Source organism: Pseudorasbora parva, chromosome 10, assembly GCF_024679245.1.
Source record: "Pseudorasbora parva isolate DD20220531a chromosome 10, ASM2467924v1, whole genome shotgun sequence".
Classification (NCBI taxonomy): domain Eukaryota; kingdom Metazoa; phylum Chordata; class Actinopteri; order Cypriniformes; family Gobionidae; genus Pseudorasbora; species Pseudorasbora parva.
The window spans coordinates 11272685-11297465 of NC_090181.1; the positions used below are offsets into that span (position 1 = coordinate 11272685).

Genomic DNA, 24781 nt, shown 5'->3' on the forward strand with positions numbered 1-24781 from the left:
TATAGTTTTGAATGTATGTATGTATTTATTAATAATACTAGTAATACTAATGTTGCTTTTTAAATTTCGACTGGGGGCACAAATAACAGTGTTTCGCCTACACTGTAAAAAAAAAAAATGTAGGTTTTTGTTGGTTTGACTTAAAAAAGTAAGTAACCTGGTTGCCTTAAAATGTTGTGTTTATTGAAATAAAAAAATTGATAAATCATGAAAATAACACTATTTGGCATGTTTCACTGCGTCAACAGAAATAAAACACACACAATTACTCAATATGCTTACAAAATCTTTTAATAATATTTTAATAAAGGTTGTCGAATCTCAAAAAATGTTCATTGTATTAACTCAAAATTTTAATTTCAATGAACTCAAAATTTTAAGGCAACCCGGTAACTTTTTTTCTAAATATATTTTTTTTACAGTGTAGGCCAGGGCATCAGAATGGCTAGAAACAGCCCTGGTCTTAAGTACATTTAAATAACATTTTCATAATTTTTCATAATATTATACTTCCAGCTTGAAATTCATTTTATTCAGATTTTTTTGTTTGTTATTCAGCATAAGTTACGTCTTGCATGTTGGGACCTGCATGGAATGTTGACTTGTTGACTTGGACCCCAGCAGGGAAACGAGAAAGCTGTTGTACCGGCTAAACCAGCTCAGTTTTGGTACAGAACAGAATGCTGGAATTTGACATTGAAACCAACACGGAATTTTAGATTTTTCAGCAGGGCCATCACGTTTAAAGGAGAACTTCGGGGATTTTTTTTTTAAGTGAATCGTTATACCTTTCTGAGTACTGTCTATAGAAAAAAAAATAAAAAAATGAACCGCATTGGTACATACATAGACTTTTTTTTACATATTGTAAAAAGGGGCATAACAGGACCACTTTAAAATAGTCCTGGAAACTTTTTAGCATGAAATAAATGAGAACTGCACCACAATTGTGGCATCATCTCCACAAGTGGCAAGTTAGCATGTTAAAGGAGAACTCCGGGGAGTTTTTACATTCATCTTGATTGTTATACCTTTGTGAGTATACCTACAGCTAGCCGTCTAAAACACTATTTAGGTGAATTTAAACAATGGCTAAGTGGCTAAACGCATCTCGTTGTCATGTAAGGGCCCTGTTCATGTCACGGACAATTTAATTGCATTTTGTGTCTGTTAAGAGGCACTCTTTATGTATATGTCCCCATAGCTGCCGTTTTAGCTGAGTGGAGGCTCTGGGCATTAACTGTAACAGCTCCGTGTTGCAAGCACCAATCCGGTTCTTTTTTTTTGTTTCTATAGACAGTACTCACAAACGTATAACAATCAAGATTAACTTAAAAAAAATTCCCAGAGTTCTCCTTTAACATGCTGTCACTTGGGAAGATGATGCCAGAATTGTGGTGCAGTTCTCATTTATTTCATGCTAAAAAGTTTCCAGGACAATTTTAAAGTGGTCCTATTTTGCCCCTTTTTACAATATGTAAAATAAGTCTATTTATATGACGTATTAGCTCAAAATACCACACTGACCATTTATGTAGCATGTTAAAATTGTCACTTTTTGAGGGTAAGCAATAACATTTTTGTTTGTATCGCTTTAAATACAAATGAGCTGCCGCTCCCGGCCCTGAAAAAGTCAGAAACTGTTCAAACTGAGACAGACAATGATGGAGACTCAAGAAGAGAAAACATGTAGAATGCAACAGTATGTTTCTGAATGGTTAGTTGATGAATTTGTGTAGCTGATGTGAAGTTAACTATCAAGTCATTGATTAGCATATTCTGTCATGATAATCTTTAAAGATATCTACAGAGCCAGAGAATATATGCTGCATGAAGATAGAACAGTTTAGTTTAATTACGGTTATAACTTATGTTCTCATCTTGCTTTTATGACATGCTATTGCAGCTGTGTTACGTACTGTATTGCAATGAATGTGAAAAGATGGATGCGACAGCTTGAGCAGACTCCCAAATGTGCTCGACTTCAACAACTCTTCCTCTTCTCTAAAGCAGCTCAACATGGCCTTACCTCCTTTGTTCTGTGTTCCCGGGAGCATTATTTATGTGTGTTTTAGGGTTTTGTGATGTCACCATCCCGGAAAGAATCTTGTGTAGTCCATACCAGCAGTTTGTTGTAGTCCTTAAAAAGCAATTTCTATAAAAGTAAATATCTCTCTTTGCATTGAACTTTGAGCATCGTAACTTTGCAGATGTTGTTTATGCTCAAACAGCAACATTACACACTAACTAAAGTTAAAAAGGACCCCTTTAATGTAACCTTCATATACCAAAAAAATAAATCAATAGACTAAATTGGTTAGTTTTCTTAAAATCCAACCCCGTGACACAAAAGTCCACTTAGTTAAAGAAACATCCATATGCTAGACACATTGGACTCTCATGCACTTACATGACAAAGGAGGAATGTGATGTAATAGAAAAGGCATAAACGAAGTGAATAAGAGAGGTGAGTAATTGTAGAGAGAGAGATAGAGAGAGAGGAAGTGTGTGTTAGTCTCTGGTGGCATATCTCTCTCTCTCTCTCTCTCTCTCTCTCTCTCTCTCTCTCTCTCTCTCTCTCTCTCTCTCTCTCTCTCTCTCTCTCTCTCTCTCTCTCTCTCTCTCTCTCTCTCTCTCTCATTCTGACTGATGTAATAAACCTGACTGCTCCTTATTCATGCTTCTGTTTAATGTTGCAGCTCTGATTACACTCATAAGGCACATGCAAGAAGAAAAACATTAGAGTTTAGAAAGCATGAAGTGACAGGTAACATTAGTCATGTGACCCCTGAGAGAGTTACAGAGGTCAGGCGTTCGCTCGGGGAAGCTCTGCTGTTTACCGCACTAGATCATTTTACTGAACGTGTCCATAAACTTCCTGTGTGAAGTGACAATGCAGTGCCTTAATTACAGGGGCCAAATTAACACTTGCCAAGTTAAATTTTTGATTAAAAATGGGCTTTGGTGAGGAAATAAAACCAGTGGCTAGCAATTGATTTGATTAAATATTGTTTATAGATAAATATTGTTTTAAGCTAAGCATTATAGTTTAGCTATATGTAAAGCGCTTTGAGTAGCCATAAAAGTACCATATTTGCTATTATAATTTTGTTATAAGCTAATATTAATAATAATTAACATGAAGCATATATATATAAGCATTTTATTTCATTATTATCATAATGAAATATAATTTTACTGCATTACTTTTATGTAGACTATACACTGATCAGGCAAAACATTATGACAGGTGACATGAATAACACTGATTATCTCTTCATCAAGGCACCTGCTGTTAGTGGGTGGGATATATTGGGCAGCAAGTGAACATTTTGTCCTCAATGTTAATGTGTTAGAAGCAGGAAAAATGGGCCAGTGTGAGGATTTGAGCGAATTTGACAAGGGCCAAATAGTGATGGCTAGACGACTGGGTCAGAGCATCTCCAAAACTGCAGCTCTTGTGGGATGTTCCCGGTCTGCAGTGGTCAGTATCTATCAAAAGTGCTCCAAGGAAGGTAAAGTGTTGGACCGTTGACTGGGTCATGGCGGCCAAGGCTCATTGGTGCACGTGGCCGGCTCGTGTGGTCCGATCAAACAGACGAGCTGCTGTAGTTAATGCTGGTTCTGGTAGAACGGTGTCAGAATACACAAAGTGGGATGCTTTGGGCAATGTTCTGCTGGAAAACCTTGGGACCTGCCATCCATGTGTATTTTACTTTGACACGTACCACCTACCTAAGTATTGTTGCAGAACATGTACACTCTTTCATGGAAACGGTTCCCTGGTGGCTGTGGCCTCTTTCAGCAGGATAATGTGCCCTGCCACTAAGCAAAGATGGTTCAGGGATGATTTGAGGAGCACAACGAGTTTGAGGTGTTGACTTGGCCTCCAAATTCCTCAGATCTCAATCCAATAAAGCATCTGTGGGATGTGCTGAACAAACAAGTCATATCCATTGTAGTTGTGGGTCTCTTTTTGGTGTGTAGCATCTCTTTCTCTTAGAGTCAAAATCATATCAAAGAGTTTTATTAGTTTGACTTTACAAATCACAACATATCCTAAAAAGGGAATGTATAAATTGTCTCTCTCGCCATCTCTCCATATGATGAATGAGGTATATCAGTGTCCTGTGCCCCCCACCTCCGCGAATGCCCCAGTTTAGCAGCCAAGCAAAACCAGCTCTGCCTGGCGCCCCATCAGTCATCACACACACAGTGTAACACTGCAGGCACAAATAGAATCATGTCAGATAGCACGGGGCCAGGAAATATGAAAACAAATAGCCCTGTGTTTGGCTAATAGCTGTCATTTAAGCATCCACCCTGAGGGAGAAGAGAGAGGAAGAAGTGAGTCTGTGTCATGTATACAGACGGTAATGAGGTGAGCAGCAAGAGGCTATTCCTTTACCACCACACCACTGATGAGGAGGGTAGTCATGTGGGACGAAGGGAAAAAACACATCCCGGTGCAGGTCTTTCACTCCCTTTCAGTCTTTCTAGCTCTCTTTGTCTTACTGTAATGCTTTTTTCTTCTTGCTAGAGGTCTTTCTCCCTCTCTATATTTATTTTGGGTCAGGGCTTTGCAATCTTTCAGCAAATGAACTAATTTAATGTGCATGTATTTGTTATTTAATGATGTTCGGCTGAGTTAAAAAAGTGAACAGCATTGGGCCAGCACAATGTTCTTTCTGGGCTCAAGAGAATTGAGTTTTTTGCCACACTGTCAAATAAGCAGAAAAAAATCAGTATTTTAGTTTAAAAATTGTCAGCAATGTCTGTAGATGTCAAACTTTGCATTGAACAGCATTGTTTTGTGTCTCATAACTGTTCATGTTCTCAGTTTAAATATATGGCACCACAAATGTGTCCCTGTACCACAAAACCAGTCATAAGTTATATTTATATAAATATACGGGTATATTTGTGGCAGTAGCCAACAATACATTGTATGGGTCAAAATCATCAATGTTTCTTTTATGACAAAAATCATTAGGATATTAAAAAAGAGCATTTTGCATGATTATATTTAGTGCATTTCCTACTGTAAATATATATTTTAATATATATATATATTATTATTAGTTATATGCAATGCCAAGGACTTATTTTGGACAACTTTAAAGGCGATTTTCTTAACAACAACAAAAACAACAAATTGCACCCTCAGATTCCAGATTTTCAATTAGTTGTATCTTGCCCAATATTGTCATATCCTAATAAACCATACATCAATGGAAAGCTAATTTATAAATCTCTAAATGAGCCATATGTTTTGTGGTCCAGGATCACAAATAAGATTGGAGGGCTATGGCTATTATTCATTAAATAATGACTTAAATTTAATTGAATTGTTTCTCACTATTGTAAGATACAATCTGCAACCCGTTCTCACTCCCAAGGCGTCAAAATCCGAAGCATGGTCAAGTGCCTTCCGCGTCACAATAAAGACACTAAAGGTGCCCCTAGGCGCTGGGTGCTCCATTCATTTCAATAAGAAACCTTTGGCGTCATACACAGACGCATTTAATTCTTTGCTTTTGTAAAAGCAGACATGATTTTATTATTAATATTTAAAGGCTACTTTTATATTTTGGAGCAACTAACTCCACTCCTACCCTAAACCTACCCACATCTAAACAATATAAAACACATAACAGGCAAATAAATGTACAGTCACATGTATTTATTGCAAAAACTGACCAAAACAGTATAAAAGTATTAACTCATGTTGCATTCCAAGTCTTCTAAAGTCATACGATGTCTTCATGTGAAGAACAGAGTTGATCTTGATGTTTTAATCGTTGAAATGATGATCCCGCTGCCCCGTGAACGAACTCATTCATTTCTCATTCAAATAATTCAAAAGACTCCTGAGCATGACGCGATCGGTCACAAGACACACGAGAACCAATGCAATTTCACTATGAAATCTGACGAATCAGGCGGCAAAATTTTAAATTTGATGTGTTCATGATCTTCTGCGGATGGAGATGCTGATCGCTTTAGGAGATTTCTTCATGCAAATCAATCGTTTGGCCTCAGAAAACTTGGATTATTTAAATTTTTGAATAACTCGTGGATGCAGCCGTATGTTATATCCTGTGTTTTATATCATGTTCACACAAATGGGTAGGTTATTATAGGTAAATATAATAAATGTAAATTAAATTATGCCTGCTGATTAAATTGAGAATCACACTCCAACATGTCATAATGGCAAAAGTATAAACCAATACATCATTTCAATAAATAAATCAAAAAATACATTTCACCATGACGATAATATTCCCATACCCAGCGCGTCTGTTTATGATGCCAAAGGTTTCTTATTGAAATGAATGGAGCACCCAGCGCATCGAAAAATGACGCAAAGGGGCACCTTTAGCGTCTTCATTGTGACGCAGAAGGCACTTGACCATTGTGGCTCGCAGATGACGCTCCTTCACAATCACGTCCCCGGTCTCACTCGCTCCTCCCATGTCCCTCGCCCGTTCACCTCGCCACAACCATGCTTCAGATTTTGACGCCTGGGGAGTGAGAATGGGTTGCAATCTAGAATAGAATAGAATAGAATAGAATAGAATAGAATAGAATAGAATAGAATAGAATAGAATAGAATAGAATAGAATAGAATAGAATAGAATAGAATATGCTTAATATAATAACATTCTTGTTTTTTTTTATATTATGTGAACTCTTAATACCTACTTTTTTGTTCCACAGAAGAAATTTGTGAATTTAGAAAGACATTATGACAAGAACTTTCTTTGTACTAAATTTATGATAACTGTACAGACTTCATACTACTCTAGTTTATAGAAAACCACATAGTAAGTAACCTCAATTTCCTCTTCCTTTTAAATAAAGGGCATCTGCTAGCAATAAACCAACATATGCGCTTAAGACTCTGACATGGTTCACTAACTCTCCAGCATGCTCACACAGAATGAAAGATATTTGTTTGAGCAGTTTTTGCTTTGGGAATTAAACGTGATGGTTTCCTGAATCTGGTCCACTTGATTGAGAACATCTTATCTCTGATCTATCAAGAGATGTGGCATCTGTCAGCATAGCAGGTTTGTTTTGACTCAGAGAGTTATACAGTATGTTGTTTTGCTCTGAGAAGCTAATGCCACACTCTCATGATTTCCTATGTGGTCCTGGAAAGCTGCTGCTCCCCAAACCTCTTTTTACAGAACACACTAATTATCATTTATACACGAAACACACACACACACACACACACACACACACACACACACACACACACACACACACACACACACACACACACACACACACACACACACACACACACACACACACACACACACACACTTTATGCAGATAGCTCTCTTAAACTCTGCTGGTTAAGGAGGTGTGTTGACCATAAACACACTGAGCTCCTGCCTGAAGACCCATAAAACACTCATTTACTGGAGAGCTGCACCTCTTCTCGTAATAGTGGAGAGAGAGAACACAAACCCTCTGAATGTTTTGTCACATAGCTTTGGATTTTGGTGAGAGGGAGTGAAAGAAAGACAAAGAAAGTGAGAGCTTATCAGAGGGATAGTGTCATGGTTGGGCTATGCATTTAATCACTCTGACAGGCCATGGTTTCCTTTACACACCCTCCCTTTTCCCCTACAGCCAATCATATTAAAGAATTGAATAAGCTCCACCAATGAAAATCCCTGGAGTGGAATGGATTGGAATGCTAATATGCCCCATGGGGGAGGTAAAGGAGTGGAGAGACGGGTCAGGCGCTCCGACTAAAGGCTCTTCATCCCACTAATGGAGGGAGCAGAGAGCATTTTAACTCGTGGACACAGAGGAGAGGTTCATAAGTACTTCAGCCCATTAATTCATTAGCGTGACATACAGCTAACTGATCACTGTAAGGGAATACCAATCACAGTAAACACAGGGGCCATAAAAGATGGACATTTTAGTTTGTATTACATCTTAGCAAAATGATTTTTACACTTTTAACATATTTTTTATCGGAACCTCATTTTTTGTAATACTATTCATAATGTCGTAATCTCGTTTTATATGCCTTTTCTCTCTCTGTGATCATTTCTCAGACTGCTTTTGCTGCTTCGCCTTTGAAACTTTTATATATGATACCTTCTTTTATGATTGGCCAGATTTACTAACAGCTTGCACAAACACAAACCCTCTTTTGGATTCGCATTGAGAAATTAGTGCTGAAAAGGCGTAGACGGTTATTTTGCATATGCAATTGAAGGAGTTTCCCTTTCAGACGCAAACTTTAGCAGTGTATTTAAATTAATCATGAAAGGAGATTTACTAAGGTTTGTGCTTGTCAATTTATGGTGTTAGTGCCATTATTTAACTCTCAAAAAAGCAAGTCTTAAACCAGACGCTATTTTGCTCAGACGCTGCTCTTGGTAGAATTCGGCTGGTGTGTTCACACCGGACGCGAATGACGCGATGAGGATCGAAATTGAGCGTTTTGAATGAGTGATTCGCGCAAGTTAAAAAATCTGAACTATGGCGGATATTCTCACGTGTTAACCAATGAGGAGCCTGCTTACTGCTGTCACGTGGTGAAGGGACGGATGGAAAATCCAGAGGCCACAGTCCTTTAAAAGAGTTTTTCAGGCGAGAATGTAGTTGTTTAAAGCTCAAATATGGGGTTTATTTATTAAGAGAGCGACTATTTAAAAATTTGATCTGCCGTTTTTCGAAGGTGTGAGATCCAGCAAGCGGCAAATGTCTGAAAGACTAGCTGAGGAAAGGCCGCTCTTACTGGGGTTAACAAGCGCGGAGTGCTGCTGATCTACTGGAGCTCACAACTCTGAAAATGCTAGATAAAATGTTCAAATAGGCTTAAATCTTTTTTATAAATAAACCACAGATTTGAGTTTAAACAACTACATTATCGCCTGAAAAAGTCTTAAAACTATGTTTTGTCACACATTAACAGTACAATTTTAACAAAAAAAGGCATGTAAACACAGTCCGTGTCAGCCATTTCTCAACGAGACGAACCGCCTGGAGGAATCCCCTCCCATGACGTGAATTCGCATCTGTTGTGAAGTGAATGTCTCGCGCGAAGTAAGCGAATTTCACGTGCGAACGAAGCGAGTAAACTCAAAAAGCGTCCAACTTCGCGCAAATAGCGCCATTTATTTGCATCAATGGTGTGTGAACGCACCATTAGGGTGGACAATTAATCTGTTCAAGTTAAAAAAAAAATGTTTTGCAGTAATCTTTAATCAAAATCTGAAAAGTTACTTCTGGTCTGGAAACTACATTCCTTCTCAGATTATGTCAGTTTGACTGCTTTTTTTGAGTTGATACAATGAAGAAAATTGATTTAATAAACAGAAACTCAAAATATCATTGTATCTGAACCACATTCAATTTTTTGATAAAGAAATTGCGGAATTTGCCATGTTTCACTGCTCATCACAAATAAAACACACAATTACCCAATATGCGTAAAATCTTTTAATAATATTTGAATAAAGGTTTTTGATTCTGCTAACCGCAATGTTTAATTTCAGTGAACTCAAAATTTTAAGGCAGGTAACTTATTTTTAAAATATTTTTTTACAGTGCATTCAATATTCTGTTTCACTTGGAAATACATCACAGTACTGAAGAAAACTCACTTGCTACTTCTGGTTCACTGGGACTTTAAGGAAATATTTGATTCCTTTTCTAAGGCATTTTTACCTTTTGAAGGCATTTGTCCAACCAAATAGCATAAAACATACAGTTATGTCAAATGTTTCAATTTCACAATAAACACTCTGCTAAAATGTTTTACATCCCTATACCATGGCTTTACTTAGTATATACTACTGCAACAGGTCACTACAACCTGAATAGAATATTAGAATGGAAATATACATAACGATGAATAACATTTTTAAAAACAGGGACACTAAAAGGGCATTTTTGCCCTCACATTTTAAATGCATGTGGTATTTTGCACTTTCTGTGGCTTTGAACAGTTAGGTTAGCAATTCACTTCAATTTTGGTGTTCGCAATGTAATTGAACTTGAAGAGGACTCATTTAAACCACAAAGGGACCAAAATGTCATTTTAGGGTGGTCTGATACCCCAGCATGCAAGTGAATCAACAGTTTTGATGTCAATTTATCTCAGAAAAGGACAGATGAGACTACAGAGACTCCAGTTTGCTTGGTCAAGAACAGGCTCTGGCTCCACAATGCAAACCATTCTGATGGAAAAGGGGTGTGAGATCATTTGGGCTGTTCATATATGCATGTTATATTGGCCTAAGACCACCTGGAGTGTTTGAAAACAAACTAAGTGTGAAAATGCCCTATCTTGACTGTAGTTAAAGTATCATCTGCTAAAGCTAGCCAGGGTAAATGACTAACACTGAAATAACCGTCCTTCCTCCCCAACACTTCTGATATACTTCAGTACGATGGTTCAAGTCTGGGTGTAAAAAATCCCATTCCCAGCTGTCTCGGGACCCCAGCTCATCTTTCATGAACAGCAGCTCATGAGAATCTCTCAGCACTCATGTTACATGGGGAACATTTTCTAATTTCTGTCTGTATGAGTGTCTGTGTGGTTTTCAGTTTAACGCCTCTTTTTCTGGGGAGTTTAACATTACTCAGATGCTATCTTTGTAAACCCCCTCTTTCTCTGTTGACGCTCCATTCCGTCTTTTTTTTTCCTGTTTGCCCTACACATTTAATTTGTAGCACAATATTAAAAGAAAAGGTTTTCTTCCTTTTGTAAATTCAACATCCCTACAGTTTTTATCAACATTCATGTAGAATATATGAAAATCCATAGAATATGAATGTGGAAATGGATTGATGTCAGTGATGGCAGATGATCATTTTAGGGCGTTTTGATTGGTGGGATTACGGTGATGCAGACACATAAAATATGTAAGAAACTTGACATGATGATTTTAACATTACTATCTCCGTTTCCTTCCTTAAAAGGGAAGCACTTTCAAAAAGTTTTAGTGACACTTTACTATGGGGTCACATTCGTTAACGTTACTTAATGCATTAACATAACCTATGAGCAATAGCATTTTATAGTATTTGTTTAACCTTTGTTGAAGTTAGTTGAAATAAAATCGTCCATGCTAGTTCACAGTGAATTGATTTGTGTAATCATATGCAACTTTGAATTTTAATAATGTATTAGTAAATGTAAATGTAAAAATTAACATTAACTCAAATTAATGGATGCTGTATGAGTATCGCTCTTTGTTAGTTAATCTTAACTAATGTAGGTATCTAATGGTAACAAATGAAACCTTGTTGTAAAGTGTTACCAAATCCTTCACACAAAGAATCTTAAACCAAAAACCAGATCAAATAAATAAATTATATATATATATATATATATATATATATATATATATATATATATATATATATATATATATATATATATATATACACAAACATTTAATGGATATGACAATGCTAATGTATCTGATCTTGGCAGAAAGATCTGCCACACTCCTGAATTGTTGCTGCTGTTGATTGCTGTTGTTGTAGATTATTCCTGCGGCTGTTGATTATTAATGTTGTTGTAAATTATTTCTGTTGCTGTTAAATTATTGCTGCTGCTGCAGTGCAAGTAAAGGAACTTACTAATGCCAATAAATACACAGATATGCTGCTGTGAGTAAGGCATACTGCTGCTGCACAAATAGCACATCAATAACCTATAGCAGATCTATACAGGTGGAGCTGGGGAAGGAGGAGGGTCTTAGAGGAACTCTGTAAGCGTGCTGAAAACTGCTACAGTGAATGGTAACCAGCCATTTAAATGTTGAGCTGCAAGCTCATTCCCATCAGATTCAACATAAACCATCAGCTTGACAGTATTAGTGCAGTGAGACTGTCCAGTAATCAAGTGTGTTTGACAGACGTTTAGTGCGCGTGCTCAATGCAAAACAGTCCATGCAGTGAACAGTCTGTGCCTTGCTGGTTTAACATTTAATTTGCGTGCATGAATGAAATGTTTAACCGGCAAGGCTTTAAAACGCGGGTAAACTCCTCATAACTTTAGTGCATATGATTGGATATTTGCTCAAATCAGCGCATAGAGTCACAGGCACTCTCGAAAAGAGCCGAAATAAACAAGAGGAATATTTCAAACGGAGAGGAATATTTCAAACGGAGAGGAATATTTCAAACGGAGGGAAATGGAAATAATTCATTAAATGCAAAACCGGAAATAACGCAATTCACCAGCGCGTATTGAACTGTGAATTCCGTACCGAACGGTTCAATATTATATTGAAAATTGTGACATCCCTAATATATATATATATATATAAAATCAAGTGTGTTTGACAGACGTTTAGTGCGCGCACTCATTGCAAAACAGTGCATGCATTGAACAGAGACAGATGATGTGTATAGCTCATTTACACCTCATAATGGTTGTGTGGGCAATTTTTCAGTGCAAATTTATATTATATGTATATATATAAATTTGCACAAAAAAATTGCCCACACAACCATTATGAGGTGTAAATGAGCTATTCACACATGCACACCTGTTCACGGTGCAAAGGTACATTTCATCAAGCTGTTGGACATGAATATTAATGTTACCACCATTAGTAGAGCTCACACAAGGTCAGGACCTGTGAGAGGAAGCGCTGAGAATGTTTAAAGAAAAAATAAGTACATTATTATGTATTATTTAGAATAACCACTAGTTTGACATCTTTGTTCTCACCTGGTGTGTGTGTGTGTGTGTGTGTGTGTGTGTGTGTGTGTGTGTGTGTGTGTGTGTGTGTGTGTGTGTGTGTGTGTGTGTGTGTGTGTGTGTGTGTGTGTGTGAATGATACAGGAACGTATGAGTTTGTGATGTGTATGTCAGAGCTATAGTGTACACATCTGTATGTTTAAGCATATGTTGTGGGTTTAAAGGGTTAGTTCACCCAAAATTGAAAATGATCCTATGATTTACTCACCCTCAAATCATCCTAGGTGTATATGACATTCTTCATTCAGACGAATACACTTTTATGGATTTCAAAAGCAGAGCCACATTCACTGCCATTATAAAGCATGGAAGAGCCAGGACATTTTTAATATAACTCTGATTTCACCTAGGATGACTTGAGGGTGAGTAAATCATGGGGTAATTTTCATTTTTGGGTGAACTAACCCTTTAAGTGTATGTAAAAAAACGACAAATGTTTATTAGAATGTGTGTAAGCTATGTAATCTGTTAATAAGGTCCTAATGATAGCGATGACAGAGACAGATGATGCAGTGCTGAGTTAGTGGTGATGATGTGTGTGAGTGTGTATGACACATTTTCTCTCATCATCTCTCACACACGTATGAATGGCAGCTCATTTTGTTTAATGCTTTAGTCATTTCGTTGGTACCTTTGGTTATTCTTCAGTTGTGAATAATGAACTATAGCTTGGTATACCAGCAAACCATTCTGTTTACTGCAAAAATCAATTTATTAGTATATTGAAATGAAACATTTTTCAAGATAATATGATCTTGAATTAAATGTGTTTACATTAATTTAATGTATTTTTCTTAACCCCCACTATTCAAAATGTTTTTTGAATTTTACTGATTTTTAAAAATATTTTCTATTTAAAAGTATAGTTCGTTTTTTTTAATCTTATGTTTATGTGATGAGCATTCATATGAATCGAGTGTTTATTTTGACAGATTTACTTGGTCCTTTGGCAAATGTCTTGCCTCACAGTTATGTACAGTGTGTGTACTCTTTACACCCCGTCGGCCGTTAGCAGGAGTGTAATCCAATATCAACATTCTGTTGTCTGGATCAGTCTAGTTTAAACCCAAACACAAGAACCATCAGTTCTCCAGCTGCTGCCCCAGAGCAGACCTCCAGCCCTGAACATGTCCAGAGAGAGACTGAGAAAGACGCCAGGATTAGTGGCCCTGGCGTGACAACCCTCTCGACGCCAACCTGGCTGCCCAGATGCGAAGAGGGAAGAGAGAGAGAAAGAATGGAGCAAGGGGTGAGAATAGAGGTGTGGAAAAAGAGTCTTAGAGGGGGGACAAAAAAGACACAGCTGTTGAAACTCATCTCACACTTACAATGAACGGATGAGAGAGAGAAAAAAGTGAACAGACATACTCGCACAGATGGAAATGGGTTTCCTTATGATTGACATTTTACAGAGAAGTCAAAGAGAAACATTTGTTCAAGACAAAATAACATCCCTCCATTCACAAACAGACTCAAAATTTGAATGTAGTCATGTTGCCAGATTGTGACTAAAATTTGGTCCATATTGCAACTTAATCTGGCCAAGAACCGCCCACTTACACAGGAAGCGACTGTGTCTGGCCATTTCATGTGACCAAGCCAAGTTTTTTTAATGTTTAGGGTAAGTGAATCGGAATGTATAGATGCTTGTTTCCACCTCAGAGAGAGAGAGAGAGAGAGAGAGAGAGAGAGAGAGAGAGAGAGAGAGAGAGAGAGAGAGGGGATCATTGTGATATCTCACAATTATGACTTTCTCACACCTGAGGCTTTATTTCTCATCATTGCAATTCTATATCACACTGTGTGACTTTAGTTGTTATTTTAATCTTCATCCCACATTTTTTTTTTCCAATACATTACCATTCAAAAGATTGTAGACAGTAAGAAACTCAGCATGGACACGGAATTAAATTGATCAAAAGTGACAGTAAAGACATTTATAATGAAACTATTTATATTTCAAATTAAGTTTTTATTATTTTTATTATTTTTTTACTTTTTTTTTACCATTCATTAAAAAAATCCAGTTATTTTAAATGGTAATAATATTTGACCATGTTGCTGTTTTTATCTAGCCTGATGTGGTCATACTCAATTCTAGTCAGAATATAAGTCTGAAACTGCTCCATTGGGCTGTGATTATGGGGCGTGTTACAACCGAACCAGGAAAGACCTCAATTGGATAGAGCTACAACCAATCATAGCAACAGAGCGAGGCATTGTCAAATGTCAACAGAGTGTTGCCAAGTCGGCGTTTTTTTCTGCGGGTTGTTTTCTATGTCCGCGGGTTGAAGCGACTATTATGTGATATATAGACGCATGAGTGCGAATTTTAAACGATCTTAGCCGGTGTTGTAAAAATTTAAATAATTTAATGATACACAGAGTACTTACCCAACATGATCATTATTTCTGAGAGAAATTGTGAAGGTGACTGCATATACAAACAAGCTCTCCGTTTAAGATTTGAACAAATATAATCCAAGCCCCTTTGATGACGTGCATGATTACGTTACTGTTTATCATCTGTCCGTCATCGTCTAAAGCCCGCCCTGATGATTTCATTGGTCCGAACAGTTTCTGTTTGGGGATAATTACTCCTCTATGGATCGAGACCAGACCGAACCGCCCAACCTAAACATTTTGTAGGAGGGGCTAAGTTCGGCTGGCATCCAGGCTAGTTTTTATCTGTATTTGAATCAAATAAATGCAGCCTTGGCAGGGCCTTGCACAGACATTTTGAGGGGCAGCGGCCCAAACCAAAAAAAGAGGCACTGGGGTGGGGTTGGGGTCAAGGTTAGGGTGCTTGTCAATACAAATGATCCTTCTTACTCATACTATTCCTTTCCTGGCAGCCTGAAACTGTCTGATTTGGCTGGTGCTCAGTGAGCTCTCCCTCGCTCTCTGAGTCTTAATCTTTTCTCCCGATGACACAAAATCTCATCGCAGCACTTTTGATGAATGGCTGTGCTATATTTAATTTTGTCATTTCATCTGAATATCAACATTTGTGAGATTTAGTCAATCAAAACCGTTTTGATCTAATTTTGTGTTTCTTGAAAAAGTAATCTATGACATTGTATTATGTTGTATAACAATGTTTTTGTGTCTGTTTGTTTATGAGGGATTCGTGGACAATGTCATTTGGTTTTGTGGAGTAAATGTTATAGCTTTTATTATGAAGTAAAATGGTCAAATTAGACACAAATTAGGCCCCAAGTGGCATGTTGTTACTGGTGTTATTATTTTTAAATGTATTACTTATTGTAATTAATGGGGCTATAATTTTATATTTTCATGAGTTAGATGTACATTTCAGGCAGCTTCGCTTTCATTAAAACCTATAGGTTAATTGAATGGATTCTGTTATAACAACATTTTATTAAAAAATTACCAATTAAAAGATGGGCAACTAAATAAGTAAATATTCATATGCTTGTACATTAGTCATAAAACAGTTTTACCTTTCTGCGATTCAGATTTTTCTGGTATCAGTTAGTCAATAATTCTACTAAATTGTCAAAATAAAATTTTAAGTAGAATAAAAATAAGTACAATGTACTTACCGTGTTCAAATCACCTTTGCTGATATTGAGGTGGATACGGGTAGAGTTAGGGACAGGTGTGGTGGTGTGGGTCAGTTTAAGGGTAGGGTTAGGGACAGGTGTGGTGGTGTGGGTCAGTTTAAGGGTAGGGTTAGGGACAGGTGTGGTGGTGTGGGTCAGTTTAAGGGTAGAGTTAGGGACAGGTGTGGTGGTGTGGGTCAGTTTAAGGGTAGGGTTAGGGACAGGTGTGGTGGTGTGGGTCAGTTTAAGGGTAGGGTTAGGGACAGGTGTGGTGGTGTGGGTCAGTTTAAGGGTAGGGTTAGGGACAGGTGTGGTGGTGTGGGTCAGTTTAAGGGTACGTTTAGGGACTGGTGTGTTGGTGTGGGTCAGTTTAAGGGTAGGGTTAGGGACAGGTGTGGTGGTGTGGGTCAGTTTAAGGGTAGGGTTAGGGACAGGTGTGGTGGTGTGGGTCAGTTTAAGGGTAGGGTTAGGGACAGGTGTGGTGGTGTGGGTCAGTTTAAGGGTACGGTTAGGGACAGGTGTGGTGGTGTGGGTCAGTTTAAGGGTAGGGTTAGGGACAGGTGTGGTGGTGTGGGTCAGTTTAAGGGTAAGGTTAGGGACAGGTGTGTTGGTGTGAGTCAGTTTAAGGGTAGGGTTAGGGACAGGTGTGTTGGTGTGAGTCAGTTTAAGGGTAGGGTTAGGGACAGGTGTGTTGGTGTGGGTCAGTTTAAGGGTAGGGTTAGGGACAGGTGTGGTGGTGTGGGTCAGTTTAAGGGTAAGGTTAGGGACAGGTGTGTTGGTGTGGGTCAGTTTAAGGGTAGAGATAGGGACAGGTTTGGTGGTGTGGGTCAGTTTAAGGGTAGGGTAAGGGACAGGTGTGGTGGTGTGGGTCAGTTTAAGGGTAGAGTTAGGGACAGGTGTGGTGGTGTGGGTCAGTTTAAGGGTACGGTTAGGGACAGGTGTGGTGGTGTGGGTCAGTTTAAGGGTAGAGTTAGGGACAGGTGTGGTGGTGTGGGTCAGTTTAAGGGTAGGGTTAGGGACAGGTGTGGTGGTGTGGGTCAGTTTAAGGGTAGGGTTAGGGACAGGTGTGGTGGTGTGGGTCAGTTTAAGGGTACGGTTAGGGACAGGTGTGTTGGTGTGGGTCAGTTTAAGGGTAGGGTTAGGGACAGGTGTGTTGGTGTGGGTCAGTTTAAGGGTAGAGATAGGGACAGGTGTGGTGGTGTGGGTCAGTTTAAGGGTAGGGTTAAGGACAGGTGTGGTGGTGTGGGTCAGTTTAAGGGTAGGGTTAGGGACAGGTGTGGTGGTGTGGGTCAGTTTAAGGGTAGAGTTAGGGACAGGTGTGGTGGTGTGGGTCAGTTTAAGGGTAGGGTTAGGGACAGGTGTGGTGGTGTGGGTCAGTTTAAGGGTAGGGTTAGGGACAGGTGTGGTGGTGTGGGTCAGTTTAAGGGTAGGGTTAGGGACAGGTGTGGTGGTGTGGGTCAGTTTAAGGGTAGGGTAAGGGACAGGTGTGGTGGTGTGGGTCAGTTTAAGGGTAGGGTAAGGGACAGGTGTGGTGGTGTGGGTCAGTTTAAGGGTAGGGTAAGGGACAGGTGTGGTGGTGTGGGTCAGTTTAAGGGTAGGGTTAGGGACAGGTGTGGTGGTGTGGGTCAGTTTAAGGGTAGGGTTAGGGACAGGTGTGGTGGTGTGGGTCAGTTTAAGGGTAGGGTTAGGGACAGGTGTGATGGTGTGGGTCAGTTTAAGGGTACATTTAGGGACAGGTGTGGTGGTGTGGGTCAGTTTAAGGGTAGGGTTAAGGACAGGTGTGGTGGTGTGGGTCAGTTTAAGGGTAGGGTTAGGGACAGGTGTGGTGGTGTGGGTCAGTTTAAGGGTAGGGTTAGGGACAGGTGTGGTGGTGTGGGTCAGTTTAAGGGTAGGGTTAGGGACAGGTGTGGTGGTGTGGGTCAGTTTTAAGGGTAGGGTTAGGGACAGGTGTGGTGATATCAGTAAGATTAAGGGTAGGGTTAGGTGTAAGGGAAGTGCAAACTGTGTAATTACAAATGTAACTACAGAAATGAATTACAGACGTAATTACATGCAGGCATTTTTTTAAATATAAGTACCATGTAAAAACATGTCTGTACACAATAAGTGCATTGTATCAAATGAATGATTTAAATGTTAGTACATAGTAGTTAAGGCCACCTAATATAAAGTGGGTCCAAGTAATTTAAACATTCTGTAACAGTATTATTATATGAAATTATATTATTTATTTATTTTTTTTCTACAAAGTGTGCCATCAACAGCAAATTTTGTGTTAATTATATTAGATCAGCTCGGCTACAAAAGTTTGATTAGACAAGAATTATAATTCTCTTCCAAGAATGTGGATTTTGTTAGCACTATTAGAAGACCAGAAGCAAAATATTACAGCCAGAAATACAAAAACAAACTACCAAATGACTAATTCTGCGGATTGTAATGCATACTGTTAATGCGAAGACATTCTGGAACTGTCATCTCCGCTTTCCAGATAGAGTGACACTGGGGAGCAAGTGGGAAAACAAGAAGCGGATTCGCTGAATCAGATCTTTAGTGGAGGGAAAACAGAACACTGTTAGCGGGGTTAGGTAGGGAGGGGCCCTGAGCCTTAGACTTCAAAAACAAGGTCTTACTGACCCCAAACCTTTGAATGGTATATATTTTTAATCTTTAAACAGGAAAGAGCTTCTAAGAAAATGTGATATAACTGAGAAACATAATGGAATATACATAAGATGTACGATGGGTATCTTGTGGAGGAACGACAAACAACATTTTTGGACGTTATGAACCATGTAAAATTCTTAACCAGCAACTAATTTTGCTCAACTAAAATTGCTCCGAGATACTGGCTGTATGTGAACTTGTAAACAGAGCATTGGTTCCTGGCAGACTGATAGAAATCTATGCACTCCGATTCCCAGAAATCGCATGAATCACATTGTAATTATTTTCAGAAAGCTTTTGCCATTTTTGTGTTCAATCTATATCAGATGATTATTAAGCAATCCGTGTCTGTGGATGTGCCACCTGAGGCTGAGAGTAAACTTAATAAGTGATACGGAAATAGTTGTATTTCATTTATTTGTGTGTTGTTTGTTTTCCTCTTTCCAAAGGGGTTATTGGTATGATTTCCTCCTGCTTGAACTTCACACTACCCCTGAACCCTATAGATCGGAGCCTGGACTCCACATGATTCCAAACAAAAGTGTATCTGTGCAGTTCAGATGGAAAATTAAGCTCTCCTACCTCTTCAAAGCATTCTCCCTGTACCTCTTTTCTTTAAAATCCTCTGCTCGTTCTTACCCCCTACTTTCTCTCTCTTTCCTCCTGCTCTGGTGAGAAGATGCTGAATGAGAGAAAGTAAGCGAAGGAAGCCTGAAGGCAGGATCAGTCGAGAGAGTTGATTTTATTTCCCTGTGTTTGAGGGCCATGCTGATGTGCGTATGAAGCAGGGCCTGCAGTGTGATTGGCAGCTTTCTCTGGTGTGGCCCATGAGCATGTTAGTACAAGATACGTCTATACAGTTCCACAACAGTCAGTCAGTCTGTCGCTGACATCCAAATGACTGTCTGGGGTCCAGACAGCAATAGGTGGCCTATTGCATCTATTTCTGGATCCAGATTGACTATATAGAGAATATCTAGTCGACAGGTGGACCACGAGCAGCCTTACTTCATTTTACGACTCCCAACATGCCTAGTTGCGAATATACTCCAATTCAATGAGTTGGGGTCTTATATTTATGAAGAATTTGTTAAATTGATTAAAAAAATTACAATAAAGACATCATTTTACAAAAGATTTCTAATTCAAATAAATGCTATTCTTAAGGGTTTGTTCACCCAAAAATGAAATTTTTGTCATTAATTACTCAAACCTAATGTCATTCCTCACCCGTAAGACCTCCGTTCATCTTCGGAACACCGTTTAAGATATTTCATATTTAGTCCGAGAGCGTATGCAAGTGAATGCACACTATACTGGACATCAGTAAATCGATCAATGATTCAATGAATCAGTGAATCGATCAATGATTCAATGAATCAGTGACTCGATCAATGATTCGGATCGCCAGTGTCACGTGATTTCAGCAGTTTGAAACGCAATCCAAATCATGAATCAAATCATTTGAGGTATGAAAACAAACGTGGAAGAGAAGACAATGCTGAATAAAGTCGTAGTTTTTGTTATTTTTGGACCAAAATGTATTTTTGATGCTTCAAGAGATTCTAATTAACTAACTGATGTCACATATGGACTACTTTAATGATGTTTTGTCCCTTTCTGGACATGGACAGTACCATTGAATACGCTCTCGTACTAAATTTAAAATATCTTAAACTGTGTTCCGAAGATGTACGGAGTCATTAATGACAGAATTTTCATTTTTGAGCGAACTAACCCTTTAAGTTATTAAAATCATTATTCCTGAATGTTTTTTGAACATTCAAAACATGGATTTTTTTTTTTTAAACGTTGCTGTTAGCTGGGCAGCTGCCCGCGGGCAAAACAATGGCCACCGAGCTGCTTAAACAACACTGTCTGTGTACAGATAATAATAATAATAGATTTTATTTATAATGCACTTTTCATTCTGAAGAATCTCAAAGTGCAACAGGGGGGGGGGGGGGGGGGGATAACACAAAAAATGAATAACAAGTAAAAATATAGAATACTACAAACAATCAACCAACACAGAAAACAGAACAGAAACAGAGCTGATGGTGAACAGAAACAGAGCTGATGGTCAACAGAAAACAGCTGATGGTGGAAGTCTCTGTTAGCTCCGCAGCACACTGTGGTCCACTCCATGTTTAAAATTTCTCCCAGCGGCAGTGTCCCGATGACATCGCTGAGGCACGACAGCTGAAGACCAGATGATGGGTCTTCATGACGATTCAAACGATGGGGATGGCCGCAGCACCATGCAGGAGGCAGAACATTTTTCCGGGCACTTCTGTGGACACACCGGGGTCGGCGCAGATGTCCAAGCCGCTCCACGGCCGCAATGCAGGACGGAACAGCGGCGCAGCTGAGAAGCGGAACATCCCAACATCATGCCGGACGCCGATTACGATGGCCCAGATGACGCTAGCCCGGTGCAAACTTCAGCCACCATGCAGCTTATGCCCAAGGGAGACCACCAGTGAGCAGTCGCGGCGAGAAACATCAAATGTCCTCCAAACCAGAACCAACCGCAGCAATTCAAACATAAACATTAGAGAATCAGTGCAAAACGGCGAAACGACGAACAACGTCCTCTCAGTGGCTGCCAGCAATCAGCAACAGCCCCAATTGTAGCTCTGACTGTTAGACTAGTCACAAACATAAGGAAATAAAATAAAATCTAAATCTAGTACATTAACATGATTTGTGGGTGGAGAAGCGGCGAACAGACAACGCCTTGTCCTCTCCCCCCACGTTGCCTAGCAACCTCCAAATGATGAGCCTACTTACACACCACAATACCTTCTTTGTAGTAATATCTTATTGACTGCTGTGGTTTTGAGACCAGTATGAGAGGAGTTGGTGTACGGAGAATATTGAAATGATCCACAAGTCAGTAAATAAGAAAAGCAGATGAAGACATACAGTTGCGCCGACTTTAGACGGACAACAATCGCTCACACACGATAGAAGAGAGATACTCCCTACTTAACTGCTTCCTTTTCATCTGCCTGTCATCCTGTCCTTTAATGAGCAGATAGGAGAGACGGAGAGGTGTATGTGTGTGTGTGTGTGTGTGTGTGTGTGTGTTCAGACTCCTTGTGCAGGTGTAATTGGGTCTGTGACCTCAGAAGAAAGTTTGTTTGGTAGGTAGCGGGTGGGCTTGTGTGTTTATGAGGAGTCTATGTGTATGTGTGATGGTGGAGGAGTGTGAATGTATTGATTTGTGTGTGTGTGTGTGTGTGTGTGTGTGTGTGTGTGTGTGTGTGTGTGTGTGTGTGTGTGTGTGTGTGTGTGTGTGTGTGTGTGTGTGTGTGTGTGTTCTGTAGGTTACCAAGTGATTGATGGGTTTCTCTAATGTCATATCAGAGAGCGGCAGAGATATGCACAAGAGCATCCACCAAACACACCGTTACAAATTTGTTCAGTGAGGTACACACACTTCTGCTGAACATTTTTAACAGTCATCAGAGCTGCTTCATTACAAATATCTGTGTGTGTGTTTGTGTGTGTGTGTGTGTGGGGGGGGGGGGGTCCCATGAGGAAAACAGCTTATAAATCAGACTAAGTAATGTTTTTTTTGTTTGTTTTTGTGTAGAAATGCAGAAAGATTTCTGTGATGGGCAGGTTTAGGGTTAGGGGACAGAATATAAAGTTTGTACAGGATAAAAATCATTATGTCTAAGTCCACATTAAACACGAAAACGCAACATCTGCGTCTTATACACTTTATTATGGCTTTTGAAGCTTTGAAAATCATAATGTTAATTTCATGCAATGTGTGTTGTGTGCAGAAAACTCAGGTGATGGTATTGACTACAGCCAGCAGAAGAGGGAGAACATTGGAGACCTGATCCAGGAGACGCTTGAGGTGTTTGAACGCTACGGGGGCGAGGATGCCTTCATCAACATCAAATACATGGTGCCCACCTACGAGTCCTGCCTCCTCAACTAAAAAGAGTGGAGAACACACTCACAAACACACACACACACACACATTCTTATTCAAACATCTAAACACACCCACCTTATGTTACATTACTAATTTCTGATTTTATTAAAGTCATAATGCAGATGTTATGAGTCTGTGCGCCATGGCTGTCTGTACCGGAGGACACACACACACACACACACACACACACACACACACACACACACACACTCACACACACACACACACACACACACACACACACACACACACACACACACACACACACACACACACACACACAGAGCCCTCTGCGAAGATATACAGACACAAGGAGCTCATGGGTCAATAAATCTCTCTGTGGCAACTAACATGCATTTCATTTTCATTCTGATGGGAATTATACAAAGAGAAATTTAGAAAATGCACGCACATCCAATACATGCTGGCCACAGGAATCAACACAACAAAATTGAAGTTATTTTTACCTCATGATGATATAGATCAGTCTTGGAGAATTAACAACAGCATCGTAAATATTTATAACAATATATATACACTTTTTTTTCTAAATGTTTTGGGACGTCTGCCTTTACATGCACATTCTTAATCCGTAGGGTTTAATATGGAGTTGGCCCACCATTTGCAGCTATAACAGCTTTAATTCTTTCTGAAAGGCTTTTATACAAGCTTTAGGAGTGTGTTTTAGACCATTATTCTAGAAGCGCATTTGTGAGGTCGGCACTGATGTTGGACGAGAAGGCCTGGCTCGCAATCTCCGCTCTAATTCAACCCAAAGGATGATTTGAGGTCAGGACTCTGTGCAGGCCAGTCTTTATGGACCTTGCTTTGTGCACAGTCATGTTGGAACAGGAAGGGTTGGTCCCCAAACTATTCCCACAAAGTTGGGATCATTAAATTGTCCAAAATGTCTTAGTATACTAAAGCATTACGAGTTCCTTTCACTGGAACTAAGGTCCCAACGTCTGAAGAACAACCCCACACCATAATCCCCCCTCCACCAAACTTTGCACTTGACACAGTGCAGTCAGGCAACTACTGTTCTCCTGGCAACCGCCAAACCAAGACTCATCCATCGGTTTGCCTAACAGAGAAGTGTGATTCGTCACTCCAGGGAACACGTCTCCACTGCTCTAGAGTCCAGTGGCAGTGTGCTTTACACCACTCCATCCAACACTTTGCATTGAACTTGGTGATGTTAGGCTTAGATGCAGCTGCTCTGCTGTGGAAACCCATTCCATGAAGCTCTCTAAGCACTGTTCTTAAACTAATCTGAAGGCACGAAGTTTGCAGGTCTGTAGCCATTGACAGAAAGTTGGCGACTTCTATGCACTGTGCACCTCAGCATGCCCTGACCCCACTCTGTGATTTTACGTGGCTTTCCACTTTGTGGAAGTTGCTGTTGTTCCCAATTGCTTCCACTTTGTTATAATACCACTAACAGTTGATTGTGGAATATTTAGTAGTGAGGACATTTCACAAATGGGCTTATTGCTCAGGTGGCAACCTATCACGGTACCGCGCTTGAATTCACTGAGCTCCTGAGAGCGACCCATTCTTTCTCAAATGTTTGTAGAAGCGTCTGCATGCCTAAGAGCTTGATTTTATACACCTGTGTCTATGGGAGTGATTGGAACATCTGAATTCAATGATTTGGAGGGGTGTCCCAATACTTTTGCCACACAAAATAAAATATAACATCATATGTTATATTATTTTATTAAAACTTCACTGCATTGTGTCCAAAAGCTAATAACTGTTTTCTGATATAATGGACATTTCCTTGTGTTTTCTTCCAATTTTCTCAGTGGTTTCTCCCCCTCTGGCTCTTCA

The 24781-nt window shown here is 39.4% G+C and overlaps 1 protein-coding gene across 2 annotated transcripts in view; it reads left to right on the plus strand.

Moving 5' to 3' along the window:
• pacrg (PARK2 co-regulated) overlaps nucleotides 1-23289 on the plus strand; it is a 184181-nt gene extending 160892 nt beyond the window's left edge. For both annotated transcript variants that reach the window (XM_067455160.1, XM_067455159.1), the window contains exon 5: nucleotides 22791-23289. In XM_067455160.1, the coding sequence (XP_067311261.1) occupies nucleotides 22791-22951 (161 nt within the window). In that variant the 3' untranslated portion in view covers nucleotides 22952-23289. The remainder of the gene's footprint in view (nucleotides 1-22790) is intronic.
• Nucleotides 23290-24781: the final 1492 nt, after the last annotated feature.